At 41.4% G+C, this 15,365-nt stretch overlaps 1 protein-coding gene across 2 annotated transcripts in view; it reads right to left on the bottom strand.

The window, feature by feature from the left end:
- Positions 1 to 213: 213 nt before the first annotated feature.
- Positions 214 to 15,365, bottom strand: part of LOC140734856 (alpha-1A adrenergic receptor-like) — a 40,108-nt gene continuing 24,956 nt past the window's right edge. The window contains exon 2 of one of the 2 annotated variants that reach the window (XM_073059462.1): positions 214 to 1,987. In XM_073059462.1, coding sequence (XP_072915563.1) covers positions 1,527 to 1,987 — 461 coding nt within the window. In that variant the 3' untranslated portion in view covers positions 214 to 1,526. The remainder of the gene's footprint in view (positions 1,988 to 15,365) is intronic. The other variant, XM_073059471.1, reaches the window with a different exon arrangement.

Here is a 15,365-nt window from a genome sequence, read left to right as displayed (position 1 = left end):
CATGTTTGTGAAGGATGTAAGAAATAAAGTCAGTTCAGTTCAATTCCCTCTCTTGTTTGCAGCCCATAGTGTTATACCAGGAAACCTCTCTCTGCTTGTATACCAGTGAGATCTAGACCAGGATTTGAATCATTATTCACTCATAGATGGAGATCAGAAAGAATAAATTACTTATTTCTTTATTTTACTTTTAAATTAATTAAGTGCTACAAAAATACCGATGTTTAAATGAAAATTCTTTCCAATGATTTACATCAATTTTAATAGTTTTTCAAATAACTTGAGTGTAAGAGAAGCTTAACTGAGTGTAAAATTGGCAGCCAACTTCAACAGAAGTTGGGAGTCAGCCTGCAATTTGCTGCCTGTTATGGCCTGTCAGGATCATAGAGTCATCAAGATGTACAGTTCATTTGGCCCATAGAGTCCACACTGACCATTCATCACCTGCTTTCACTAATCTTACTCTCTAATTTCATATGTTCTTAACAGGTATCATTTACAAATTAGCCCATGACTGGGACTAGGTTGTATAATACTGTTTTTGTTTCCTCGGACTCTTGTCAGCCTTATATTGATAGAGAGGGGAGGAATGGCAAAAAAGCTCTCCTCTTAACGAGAGATTTGCTGAAATTACTAATGAGTAACTTATACTGGCTACTGTCATCCTGAACCAGGCAGGAAACTAATCTGAGGCACATCTGAAATGTGCATCATCCATTTCCTTAAACCCAAGCTGTAAAACTTCCATTGGGAAACCACATTTAGAATAAACTTAAAACTAAAAATAACTAACTGGCCGATTTTGTAAAAACAGTGAACTGGGGTGAATAAAATAAAGATTACTTTATTTCCAAGCAAAATACTGTGATATTGCTTCAATTCTTACAACTGTCAAGTTGAATGTATAGCGCAGGTTTATTGTCGCAGAGCATTATGGGCAATAAAACCGCCATTGCAATTGGATGCTTATTTTGGCCATGTAACATGGAAAGATATCCTTTCTCTCTAAGTACCTCCTCCTCTGGTAGGAGGGATTTCACATTCATTGAACATAGTAAGATTTCACTTCATAGTTGAGATAAGAACTGGGAATTTTTTGTAGTACTTTTTAAAGAAATGAATTTATGTATATGCTAATATTTAGAACTGGTGTTAGAAACACATCACTTAAATTAAGTATAATGGATCCACATTCCAAGTAAACCTGCATGCAATTGATGAATTGTTCAAGATTGCAACTGAGCGAGCAGAGCTTGTTCATGCTTCAAGTAGATTTGTGTACAAGTGAAGAATTGTCTGAGGTTGTGAAGTCTCTCCCAGGGTGTTATACAACAGACAGGAGATCCTGTCCTTGTCGGGAATGGATTGAATAAATAACTTGGAAATTCTTTAATATTGTTTCAAAATTTATCACATTTGTTCAGACATGGAAATAAGCACATTTGGATAAGTCTTGAGATGCAATTTTTCAGTGTGTGTGGAAACAATGCTCAGTGTGGGTCGTTGTTCCATCGAGGGCTCCTCGTTTAAACAGGATCCCCATCATCGCCAATGGAGTCAGTGTGCAGTTTCATACTCGCTGTGCTGTGGTTGGAGACAGTGCAACAGGAACATATATTTGAGCCACCTTCTCCATCCAGATGGCGACAGTTTGGATTGCATTTACAGCTTGATCCATGATCCAAAAAGTACTTCCATTCGCACACCCTGTCCGACTTTGAGACCTTGTAGAAAGTTTCCTGGGATCCCAGGGAAAAACGTCTCATATCCTTGTCCCCTTCCTTGCCGTGGTTGCTCACTGACACATCAACCAAGGACGAACGTGTTCTGTGCCCACACTGGCCTTTCAGAATATTCTGGAATGCCTTTTTAAATTCTCGATTTGAAGAAGGATATATAATTGGGTTTATGCAGCTGTTGAAATAGCCGAGCCAAAATGTTATTTTGAAGATAATCTCTGGCGGTTTGTATGCTGGGAAAAAGGAACCTGTGTGGAAAAAAATGGGGGAAAAAGCTATTATTTAATTTTAAATCAATTATTCACTTTAGCAAACTTTCTTTAACAATACATAAGAAACAGTGTGACTTGATCGACACACAGTTCTGGATATAAGCCAAACTGTAATTTCAATAGTAGCTAAATTTAATACCCAACCGACCAAAGTTTCTATGTTTATTGGACTGAAGGTGGGATGAGAACACTATTTTTGATAAGGTAATTGGATATGGGAAATTGTCCCATGCAATTGGAAATGACTCTGCAGGCCAGACAGCATCCATAGAGAGAGAAACAGAGCTAATATTTCCAGGATTTCATGCGGAGTGAGCAACTGATACTGGCTACTGACATCCTGAACCAGGCAGGAAACAAAGCTAAGGCACATCTGAAATGTACATCATCCATTTCCTTAAACCCAAGCTGTGGAACTCCACTGGGAAACCACATTTAGAATAATCTTAAAACTATAAATAATGCTATTACAGCACCAGTGAATCAGGTTTGCTGGACGCTGTCTGTAAGGTGCTTGTACATTCTTGCTATAAGCATGTGGGTTTTCTCTGGGTGTTTCGGTTTCCATCAACTTCCAAAGACGTACAGTACAAGTTATCAGGTTAATTAGTCACATGGGTATAATGGACAGTCTGGGCTTGTTTAGCTGGAAGAGCCTGTTACTAAGCTGAATCTATAAACCTAAATCGAAATTTCCTGCTTTTAGATATCCAGCATCTGCAGACTTTTTGCTTCTTGAGAGAAACTCCAAATTAACTTTGCACTGAAAAAGGCTTTGCTGTTTTTTGCCCTAAATGTGCTTTTTCTTGTAAATACTGTGTGCAATTTATGTCTTTCTGTTTATACGATAGCACCTGCCTGTGCTGCTGCATGTATGTTTTTTCATTCTACTTGTGTGTGTGTGTGTGTATATCAGAATCAGAATCTGGTTTAATTCAGAATCTGGCTTAATTTCACTGGCATATGTGTTGTGCATTTAATACTTCAGTAATATTTGAGTTATCTTGTACATATATATAGTTTGATTAAACATTTTTATTTGTTTAAATAATCAATTATGGGTTATATGTATAAATATGTGAATTGCATATGTCATCACCCTACCACGTGATACGTGTGCACCTCACTTAAAGTAAACTCGAAGCTAGGCTCACATTTTGGACTCCTGTGTCTTCCGTTGTATTTGTTTAATGCTTTGAAGTCATAAAACATAATGACATGTAATGAAATTTGTCACTTTTCGCAGCTGTACATTGCAATACATAAAAACAAACTATAAATTACAATAATAAGAAAAAATATATATAAGGGGCAGTGCTTGTTGCTCTCACTTTCAGCTTTTGCCGCTGGCTAGCAGTCTTGCGAAAAGCAGAGCTGAATGTGTAACAGCAAGACTCATGTAGTGCCTTCTCACTGTTGACACACGGAAACTGAACTCCTTTTGGACTCAGGCTAAACTAGAGGATAGGGAGGAGGTCTGGCCCCTGCACACGTAGCACACAGGTCCACCGGTGTGTGGATATGCCCTGGTGAACCAGATCCCCAGCTGTGGGTAAATAGCCCCCACTGCCTTGTGGGCAGCCTCGGGCGAGATGAAACTGCAGGAATAAACCCAGGCAGCAGACCCAGAGTGGAGCTCCTAAGGTGGCTCGACATCACTGAACGTCCTTCTGGCAGCTCCTGCAGCCAAGCTGGTGCCAAACGTATTGCTTCATAAATTTTCCTTTGGACTACACTGATGAGGCTGAGAGGGGGATCTTGAGGACTGGGCATCTCAGGATCTCCACACCCAGCTTGTGATGATGATGTTCATCACCCAGTGTCCCTCGAGACAGACGGATGCCAACCACATATAATTAAATAAGTAGTGGAAAAAAAGAGCTAAGGAAGAAATAAGGAAATAGTGAGGTATTGTGCATGGGTTCATTGTCCATTCAGAAATCTGTTGGCAGAAGGGAAGAAGCAATTCCTTCAACATTGTCATATGTACCTGTGCTCGCCTCTGGCTTTGATTCCCAATATTTTTGCCCAACAGAAACAAAACAGACAAAGAGAAATGAGAGAGTGATATACCTGGAAGGTTTTAAATGCAAGGAAGAATCTGTTTTGTAGATGTCTGCAAAGATTAAGAATTTCAAGTTTTACACTACATACATTCTCTGATATTAATTGGAACCATTGAACCATTGAACAAAAATGTGACACAGTCATGTTCGTAAAATGTGTCAATTGTAGAACACTACGTTGATCAATTAATCTTCTGTATATATATGTGCTTGCTCTTGGGCTGATGTTGACATTCAATTATTTATTCCTTATTCTCGGTTGCTATCAGTGTGATTGGAATTCCCCTGCTGGCCAGACTGCATGGGGTTAATGACTTCTCTTTATTTATTTGTTATTTATATTTATTTAGAGATACAGCACAGTAACAAGCCCTTCTAAGCTTGTGCTGCCCAATTACACACGTGTGACAAATTAAGCTACTAACCGGGATGTTTTTGGAATGAGGGAGGAAACCCATGTGGTCACATGGAGAACGTACAAACTCCTTCCAGACATCAGCAGAATTGAATCCTGGTTGCTGGCTCTGTAACAGTGTTATGCAAACTGGTGTACTACCGCACCACCATTTTGTTCTTAGTGGTTTTGAAGAACTCTCTGGTAGATCCTGTTTCATAAGACCATATGATATAGGAGCAGAATTAGGCCATTTGGCCCATCGTTTGCTCCACCATTTCATCATGGCTGATCCATTTTCCCTCTCAGCTTCAATCTCCTGCCTTCTCCCCATATCCCTTCATGCCCAGACTATCAAGAATCTTATCAAGCTCTGCCTTAAACACCTCCACAATGTTTCATGTGCCTTGTTTGTTGAATTCCAATTCCAATCTGTGTTTGATGAGTAACACAGATCGGAACTCATAGCAGGTCAGTAATCTAGCACCATGACCACCATTACTGCCTAATCCCAATAACCGAGGTTAGTTCGGTGCAGCTCAGGAATGTAACCTTCTTGTTCACATACGAGGTGGCTGGAGCTACAGCTGAAGGAAGGTGACTTGTTTAAGTCATCTAATGCTTCAGTGCTCCCAGTATATCGCTCATGTCATGATGCAGCTAAAACAATTTCAGTGCTTTGAGTCTGCTTCTATAACCTGCGTCAATCCTCAAACAGATTCTTGCAGAAGTAGACCTGAAAAGAAGGAGATGAGGAGCACGAGGGATGGGGGAGGGCTGGGAGCACGGTGGTGGGTGAGGAGAAAGCAGTGGGATCAGTGGGGGGGGGGGGGGGGGAACGTGAAATGGTAAAGGGTTGGTGTTCATGAAAAATCATTGCACCAGGTTACTCTGCTATAATATATTGTAGGGATTGTGTCTATGACGATGACCCTATGGGCAAATGAAAATGGCATAAAAACAAAGTAAAATATTGGAAATACTCAGTAGATCAGGCAGCATCTGTGGAGAAAGAGACAGGATTAACCCTTCAACTTCTCTTCATCCAAATCAGGCAAGGTTAAGATGGACTAAAAAACAAACTGCTGGAGGAACTCAGTGGGTCAGGCAGTGTTTGTAGAGGGAAATGGACAATTGATATTTCAGTGTAACGAGCTCCGGCCTCCAGACAGCATTGGACTCTGAGGTTTTTAGAGTACTTGAAATGATTAATTGTTGCTTAACAAGATTCTTCAATTATTCAGAGTTCCTTGTGTTCTTCTCAGAATCAGAATCTGAATCAGGTTTATTATCACTGGTATCTGACGTGAAATTTGTTAACAGCAGCAGTTCAATGTAAGACGTAATCTAGCAGCGAGAAGAAAATAATAAATAAAATAATAATAATAATACAAAAATAAACAAGTAAATCAATTACGTATATTGAATAGATTTTTAAAAAACGTGCAAAAACAGAAATACTGTATAGTTAAAAAAAAGTGAGGTAGTGTCCAAAGCTTCAAAGTCCATTTAGGAATCGGATGGCAGAGGGGAAGAAGCTGTTCCTGAATCGCTGAGTGTGTGTCTTCAGGCTTCTGTATCTCCTACCTGACGGTAACAGTGAGAAAAGGGCATGCCCTGGGTCTGGAGGTCCTTAATAATGGATGCTGCCTTTCTGAGATACCGTTCCCTAAAGATGTCCTGGATACTTTGTAGGCTAGTACCCAAGATGGAGCTGACTAGATGTACAACCTTCTGCAGCTTTTTTCGGTCCTATGCAGTAGCCCCTCCATACCAGACAGTGATGCAACCTGTCAGAATGCTCTCACAGTACAACTATACAAGTTTTTGAGTGTATTTGTTGACGTTCCAAATCTCTTCAATCTCCTAATAAAGTATAGCCTCTGTCTTGCCTTCTTTATAACTCCATGGATGTGTTGGGACCAGGTTAGATCCTCGGAGAGATCTGGACACCCAGGAACTTGAAGCTGCTCACTCTCTCCACTTCTGATCCCTCTTTGAGGATTGGTATGTGTTCCTTCATCTTACCCTTCCTGAAGTCCACAATCAGCTCTTTCATCTTACTGACATCGAGTGCCAGGTTGTTGCTGCGGCATCATTCCACTATTTGGCATATCTCACTCCTGTATGCCCTCTCGTCACCACCTGAGATTCTACTAATAATGGTTGTATCGTCAGCAAATTTGTAGATGGTAGTTGAGCTACACCTAGACACACAGACATGTGTACACATAGAGTAGAGCAGTGGGTTAAGCACACACCCCTGATGTGCGCCAGTGTTGATCATCAGCGAGGAGGATACGTTATCACCAATCCCCACAGATTGTGGTCTTCTGGTTAGGAAGTCAAGGATCCAGTTGCAGAGGGAGGTACAGAGGCCCAGGTTCTGCAACTTCTCAATCAGGATTGTGGGAATGATGGTATTAAATGCTAAGCTTTAGTCGATGAACAGCATCCTGACGTAGGTGCTTGTGCTGTCCAGGTGGTCTAAAGCCGTGTGGAGAGCCATTGAGATTGTGTCTGCTGTCGTGCAACTTGCTCTTTGTAATGTGGTCTCCCAGTGCATCTGTTTAAGCTTACTAACGTTATTTAGGTAGGCTCGGGGTTTCTGTGTAACTTGTATTATTTAAGTAGATGCCAAATTAGCACTAATCACAGGGTCCTTCTTTTGAGAATGTTACGTCTCGCGGTTTTGCTTGGCTGAGTCACCGATGTTCTGTTCTAATAATTACAAATAAATTCTCATCATCGGCTCTACATCAGAGTCTGTCTTTCCTCCTCACTTGGCTTCCGATATTGCCAGCGCTCTTCATGGCATTCAGGTTGAAAAGCTTCATGTGGATCGAAAAGAGTGACAGGAGAAAGGCTATTAACCCTCTACTCCTACAGTTCAGATGAAGGTTCTTGACCTGAAATGTTGACTGCCCATTTCTTTCTACAGACGCTACCTGATGTCTATTTAGGCACCACGCCAGAGCGAAAAGCCCAGGGTGTCAGGGCCCAAGGTGAGGGATAGCCAACTCAGCTCTGGGTTGATCTATGAGACTCTGTTTGTGGACTTTGGATCAGAACACTATTTGCTTGCATATATTGTCTGCATGATGTGTTTTTTTTCTCGGCACATTAGGTGTTTGATGGTCTTTTGCTTATACAGTATGGGTTTTTTTTTCACGGCTAACTGTTAGGAGATGAATCACAAGGCTGTATAATTTATACATACTTTGATAATAAATGTATTTTGACCTTTCATCTGTTGGGTTCATCCAGAAGTTTGATTTTTTTTGTTCCAGATTCTAGCATCTGCATTTTCTTCTGCCTCCAAAGTTTGGAAGGAAGCAACTTTCTTTTCAAACATTTTGCATAAGAAAGATTTCACAAAGACTTATAAAATGTGATGCATTTTGAAGGTGTTTATTCAACTCTGCCAGGTCACCTATTATAGTTAGCAAAGAACTTCACTCACTGAGTGGGAAAGCAATCTGGAGTGATAACTGAAGGACAGTGCTTATTTAGTGAATCATTCTTTTCAAGGTACTTTGGACAAATAGATAAAGGTTTATTATGAGTATAATAACTACTCTTCATGTTGTGTGAATGTGATTCTGGACCCAGGATGTAAATGCAATCATGAAGAAAGCATGGTAACGCCTCTACTCTTCCTATAAAGCGAAAACCCAGTGGTATGAATGATGCTTCACTAACAGATGAACTCAACGCCTTCTATGTCTGCTTTGAAAGGGAGAACACAACTACAGCTGTGACGATCCCTGCTGCATCTTATGACCCTCTGATCTCTGTCTCAGAGGCTGATGTTAGACTGTCTTTAAAGAGAGTGAACCCTTGCAAGGTGGAAGGTCCTGATGGAGTACCTGGTAAGGCTCTGAAAACCTGTGCCGACCGACTAGTGGGAGTATTCAAGGACATTTTCAGCCTCTCACTGCTACGGGCAGAAGTTTCCACTTGCTTTAAAAAGGCAACAATTATACCAGTGCCAAAGAAGAATAATGTGAGCTGCCTTAATGACTATCACTCGGTAACACTCACATCGACAGGGAAGAAATGCTTTGAGAGGTTGGTTATGATTAGACTGAACTCCTGCCTCAGCAAGGACCTGGACCCATTGCAATTTGCCTATCGCCACAATAGGTCAACGGCAGATGCAATCTCCAGGGCTCTTCACACGGCTTTAGATCACCTAGACACACAAACACCTATGCCAGGTTGCTGATCATCGACTATAGCTCAGCATTTAACACCATCATTCACACAATCCTGATTGAGAAGTTGCAGAACCTGGGCCTCTGTACCTCCCTCTGTAATTGGATCCTCGGCGTCCTAACTGGAAGACCACAGTCTATGTGAATTGGTGATAACATATCCTCTTCGCTGACTATCAACACTGGTGCACCTCAGGGGTGTGTGCTTAGCCCACTGCTCTACTCTCTGTATACACATGACTGTGTGGCTAGACATATCTCAAATGCCATCTACAAATTTGGTGATGATACAACTATTGTTGGTAGAATCTTAGGTGGTGCCGAGAGGGCATACAGGAGTGAGATATGCTAACTAGTCGAGTGGTGCTGCAGCAACAATCTGGCACTCAACTTCAGTAAGACAAAAGGGCTGATTGTTGACTTTAGGAAGGGTAAGACGAAGGAACACATACCAATCCTCATAGAGGGATCAGAAGTGGAGAGAGTGAGCAGTTTCAAGTTCCTGGGTAGTGTCAAGATCTCTGAGGATCTAACCTGGTCCCAACACATTGATGTAGTCATAAAGAAGACAAGACAGTGGCTATACTTTATTAGGAGTTTGAAGCAATTTGGCATGTCAACAAATACACTCAAAAACTTCCATAGCTGTACTGTGGAGAGCATTCTGATAGGCTGCATCACTGTCTGGTGTGGAGGGGCTACTGCACAGGACCAAAAGAAGCTGCAGAAGGTTGTAAATCTAGTCAGCTCCATCTTGGGCACTAGCCTACAAAGTACCCAGGACATCTTTAGGGAGCGGTGTCTCAGAAAGGCAGCGTCCATTATTAAGGACCTCCAGCACCCAGGGCATGCCCTTTTCTCACTGTTAGCATCAGAGAGGAGGTACAGAAGTCTGAAGGCACACACTCAGCGATTCAGATGCAGCTTCTTCCCCTCTGTCATCTGATTCCACATATAACCATATAACAATTATAGCACAGAAACCAGGCCATCTTGGCCCTTCTAGTCCATGCCGAACGCTTACTCTCACCTAGTCCCACCGATCAGCACTCAGCCCATAACCCTCCATTCCTTTCCTGTCCATATACAGCTATTCCTAAATGGACTTGGAAGCTTTGGACACTACCTCACTTTTTTAACATACAGTATTTCTGTTTTTGGATATTTTAAATAAATTTTCAACATATGTAATTGTTTATTTATTATTATGTTTTATTTTATTTAGTATTTTTTTCTCTCTCTCTGCTAGATTATGTATTGCATTGAACTGCTGCTGTTAACAAATTTCACATCATGTGCCGGTATAATAAACCTGATTCTGACTTGCTGTGAAGTCTGTGGAGATTTGGCATGTCATCAAAAACTCTGACAAACTTCTATAGATTTGTAGAGGAGAGTGTATTGACTGGCTGCAGCACAGCCTGCTATGGAAACACTAATGCCTTTGAATGGAAAGGTAGTGGATTCAGCCCAGTTCATCACAGGTAAAGCCCTCCCAACCATTGAGCATATCTACATGAAACACTGTTGTAAGAAAGCAGCATCCATCATTGGAGACTCCCACCACCCAGGCCATGCCCTTTTCTCGCTGCTGCCATCAGATAGAAGGTACAAGAGCCTCAGGATTCACACCACCAGGTTCAGGAACAGTTACTACCCCTCAACCATCAGGCTCTTGAACGAAAGGGGGTAGCAAAATGGTTTTGGCATGGACTAGATGGGCTGAAGGCCCTGTTTCTGTGTTGTACCTCTCTATGACTCATTTGCCCATCCGTTGAGATGTTCCCCCAACCAATGATCTCCTTTTAAGGAGTCTTTATCTCATTATCTCTTATTGCTATTTATTTATATTTGCATTTGCAGAGTTTGTTGTCTTCTGCACTCTGGTTGATCTTTCACTGATCCTGTTACAGTTACTATTCTATAGATTTGCTGAGTATGCCCACAGGAAAATAAATCTCAGGGGTAGATGGTGACATATATGGACTCTGATTATAAATTTACTTTGAACTTTGAACTTGGTGCAATAAGACATCCTATTTTTTTTAAATACCCTGAAATGACTTATCTAAAAAATGATATTTCAAGATGATCTTTTAGAAATGTGAAAACAACGTGACGAAGAACATGTATTACAAGCTTGTAAAGGACATAGTACTTGGTGATCATCAGTGACTGCCAAACTATTTGGATGTAATGGCAAAGTGCCACATTTTCTCTGACTGTATCATCATAATTCTTATGTCTGTATGAAAGCCAATGAAACCAAGAGGTCTTCGCTGACGTGCACAGCTAATCCCTCTTTGCCATGGTTATAATTCATAGTTGTCCTTGTGGCAACTGTGTCTTATTGGGTAGAATCCTGATCCTGCAACAAAGACACGTGACTCCCATTCTAGTGACGAGTATGGAAATCAAGACTGAACCTTCAGCGAAGGACTGAAGAAAATGTCGGTTTGAATAAATGAAAGTTAAGTCAAGACACAGTTTGCTGTCTTAGGTGGGAATAAAGGATCTTGATGATCTGCAGTGTCCCAGACATACTTTTAAGCTGATTATAGGACGGGGTGGGGAGGGGGTGTCACAGGCAGGTTTTTTCTTTACACAGAAAATGGGAAGTACATAGCATGCACTGCCAGGGAGGTTGGTAGAGTTGGATACATTCATCATCATTATTATGTGCCAGGTCATATAACGTAGAAGATCATGGTTTTCCATTTGTCTTTAACTGGACTGTGGTGAAGACCCCCTTCATGCAGTTGTTCTTACTCTTTTCTCTATACATGCCCATGATTGTTCTTGGCAAATTTTTCTCTAGAAGTGGTTTGCCATTGTTTTCCTCTGGGAGTGTCTTTACAAGACGGGTGACCCCAGACACTATTAATAACACTCTTCAGAGATTGCCTGCCTGGCATCAGCGGTCACATAGCCAGGACTCGAACTGCTGTAAAGAAGATTGAGCAGCTCCATGGGACCACAGAGAAATGCAATATCTCCATTCTCTCTTGGTTTGAAGACAAAAAAACCATGGGGTGAAACCAAGGATTCCCGATTCTGCTCATATGACCGCTCCCATGGCTTCACGTGACCCTGATGGGGAGGGGCTAAGCAGGTGCTACATTGTGCCCAAGGATGACCCACAGGCTAGCAGAGGGAAGGAACCCCTTTCACCTCCTTTGGTAGAGATGCTTCTTCACCCTGCCACCTATTATACATCAGTGAGCTTTAAAAGACTCTAAAGTAGGCACATGGATTGATGAAAAGTAGAGTAAGCTTTGTGAAGTAGCCACGTGAAGTTTGATAACGTTGGATCTGGAGTAGATGTGGAGATCAAGAAAGTGGCAACATAGAAACATAGAAAACAGGTGCAGGAGTAGGCCATTCGGCCCTTCGAGTCTGCACCGCCATTCAGTATGATCATGGCTGATCATCCAACTCAGAACCCTGTACCTGCTTTCTCTCCATACCCCCTGATCCCTTTAGCCACAAGGGCCATATCTAACTTCCTCTTAAATATAGCCAATGAACCGGCCTCAACTGTTTCCTGTGGCAGAGAATTCCACAGATTCACCACTCGCTGTGTGAAGAAGTTTTTCCTCATCTTGGTCCTAAAAGGCTTCCCCTTTATCCTTAAACTGTGACCCCTCATTCTGGACTTCCCCAACATCGGAAACAATCTTCCTGCATCTAGCCTGTTCAATCCCTTTAGAATTTTATACGTTTCAATAAGATCCCCCCTCAATCTTCTAAATTCCAGTGAGTTCCAGCAACAGGGAAGGGTGTAGGATGAAGGGTGATTGTCCACCAGGATCTTGGAGAGCCACATAAGCATAATAACCCCTGCTGGCCAGAAAGAACTACAATCTATAAATAAGCATACAGGAATGGAGGTTCACTTCCATTCCTTGTAGCCATCATTTTCTGAACTGTTTGGTGAATTGATTCTTGCTCCAGGATAAGTTAATTAGAGCAGTTGAATGTCAACACACAAAATTTCTGCTAATGATATTTCCTGTTGCCAGTTGGCAGGTGGGCAATATGTAACTTCTTTTGGTTGAGGGTTCGAAGTTATAGTCGCTGTTTTTTTGTGTGTGAGGGGCTTGATGTTTGTGCTGCTGTATCCTAGTGGGCAATCTGTTAGGTTTTGTGCAAGGGAGGGGTTGGGGTTTGCAATTTTTGTTTCTTTTCTTTCAATGATTACCTTGGTTTTTCCGTATTTCATGTCTATCTGTAGAAGACAAATCTCAGTCTTGTTTTCTGTGTAATACTGTGATAATAAAATGATCCTATGAACCTTCAAAACCCGAGACCATTCTCAAATAAGAAGCTGTTTGCAATGTAAAATGTCAGGTTTACAGAAGGAACAGCCTGTGACCTGGTCGGCTGCGACCAGTATTTTATATCAGTTCATGAGCCAGTCCATTATGGAGAACTCACAGAATTTTAGTGCTTTCTTTTCATGGTCTATTTCAAATTGACAATGCTCTGAAAAATGCAAAGTATATCTATAGTATGTAGATGTGTTTATCATTTGTTTGGGTGAATTGGTTAGACTGGTTTGAACCAGCTGGGTTGAACAGAACAAAATTAATTCCCGAAGGCACAAGGCTGAAAGGGGAGCGAAGATGCAATATTGATTGTTGCCTTGGGCTACTTCCAGGCAGACGCTGACACGGGTCAGACAGATGACCTTGAGCCAATGAAATTCAAACATCGTAGATTGCTCTGATAAGGAAAAGAATAAGAATGAAGATTTTTGGAGCATAAGTAGCGACAACTCTCTGAAGACCAATCAGCGTGGATGTGGAGGACCCCACATTGGATATGTGGAGATCAAGGACTGCAAGGAATACCTGGCCAGAGTAGACTCTTTTTCCCAGTTATTATCTTTTATCTTCTTTGACTGCTCATGGAGAGTCAGGGAGACCTAGTAGGTGTGCACACAGTTAGTAGTGTAAATTCACATGCTTGTGAACTTGCTCATCCTTTGAGATGTTCCCACAATCAATGATCTCACTTTAAGGACTCATTGTTATTCATGTTCTCACTATTTATTGCTACAGTGCATAAATACACTCAGATACACTCAAAAACTTCTAAAGTTGTACTGTGGAGAGCATTCTGACGCACTGTCTGAGCATCACTGTCTTGTATGGATGGGCTACTGCACAAGACCAAAAGAAGATGCAGAATGTTGTAAATCTAGTCAGCTCCATCTTGGGCACTAGCCTACAAGGCACCCAGGACATCTTTAGGGAGCGGTGTCTGAGAAAGGCAGCATCCATTATTTAGGCCCTCCAGCACCCAGGGCGTGCTCTTTTCTCACTGTTACCATCAGGGAGGAGGTACAGAAGCCTGAGGGCACACACTCAGCTTCTTCCCCTCTGCAATCCGATTCCTAAATGGACATTGAAGTTGGACACTACCTCACTTTTTTAAATATACAGTACTTCTGTTTTTGCACATCCTTTTAAATCTATTCAATATACGTAATTGATTTACTTGTTCGTTTATTATTATGTTTTATTTATTACTATTTTTCTCTCTCACTCTGCTACATTATGTATTGTATTGAACTGCTGCTGCTAAGTTAACAAATTTCACATCACATGCCGGTGATAATAAACCTGATTCTGATTTTGATTAAAGGTATTAACCTCCTCGGAAGTTTTCATGTTTTATTGTTTTACAACATTGAATCACAGTGGAGTTTGTTTGGCTTTTTTGACACTGATCAACAGAAAAGGACGTTCGTGTTGAAGTGAAAACTGATTTCTACAATGTGATCTAAATTAATTACAAATATATAAAACACAAAATAATTGGTTGTATAAGAATTTGCCCCTTAAAATGACACACAGAATCTGGTGCAGCCAATTGATTTTAAAAGTCACATAATTTGTTAAATGGTGATTTGATTTTGGAGGCCTGTGGGCAGTCAAGGTGTTCAGATTGATTGTGTATCTGGAAGGTCCAACTACTGGTGCGTCAGTATCCTGGCAAAAACTACACCATGAAGACAAAAGGACACCCCAAACATCTCTACAAAAAGGTTATTGAAGAGCACAAGTCAGGAGATGGAAACAAGAAAATTTCCAAGTCACAGAATATCACTTGGAGTACAGTTGAGCCAATCATCAAGAAATGGAAAGAATTTGGCACAGCTGTAAATCTGCCTAGATCAAGCCATCCTCATAAACTGAGTGACCGTGCAAGAAGACTAGTGTGGGAGGCCACCGAGGGAGCTATGACAACTCTGGAGGAGTTACAAGCTTCAGTTTCTGAGAGAGGAGACAGTGAGCATACAACAATCGTTGTCCAAGTGCTTCACCAGTCGCAGCTTTATGGGAGAGTGGCAAAGAGAAAGCCACTTGTGAGAAAACTCACATGAAATCTCAGCTAGAATTTGCCAGAAGGCATGTGGGAGACTTTGAAGTCAGATGGAAGAAGGTTCTATGGTTCGATAAAACCAAAATTGAGCTTTTTGGCCATCAGACTAAATGCTAAACTAAACACCCCACATCATCAAAAACTCACCATCCCTACCATGAAGCTTTGTGGTGGCTGTATCATGCTGTGGGGATGCTACACTGCAGCAGGCTCTGGAAGGCTTGTGAAGGTAGAGGGTAAAATGAAAGTAGCAAAATACAGGGAAATCCTGCAGAAAAACCTAATGC

This window comes from Hemitrygon akajei, chromosome 1 (assembly GCF_048418815.1).
Source record: "Hemitrygon akajei chromosome 1, sHemAka1.3, whole genome shotgun sequence".
Taxonomy (NCBI): domain Eukaryota; kingdom Metazoa; phylum Chordata; class Chondrichthyes; order Myliobatiformes; family Dasyatidae; genus Hemitrygon; species Hemitrygon akajei.
Note: the sequence above shows the minus strand (reverse complement) of the source record. Positions and strands in the feature narration are given on the sequence as shown.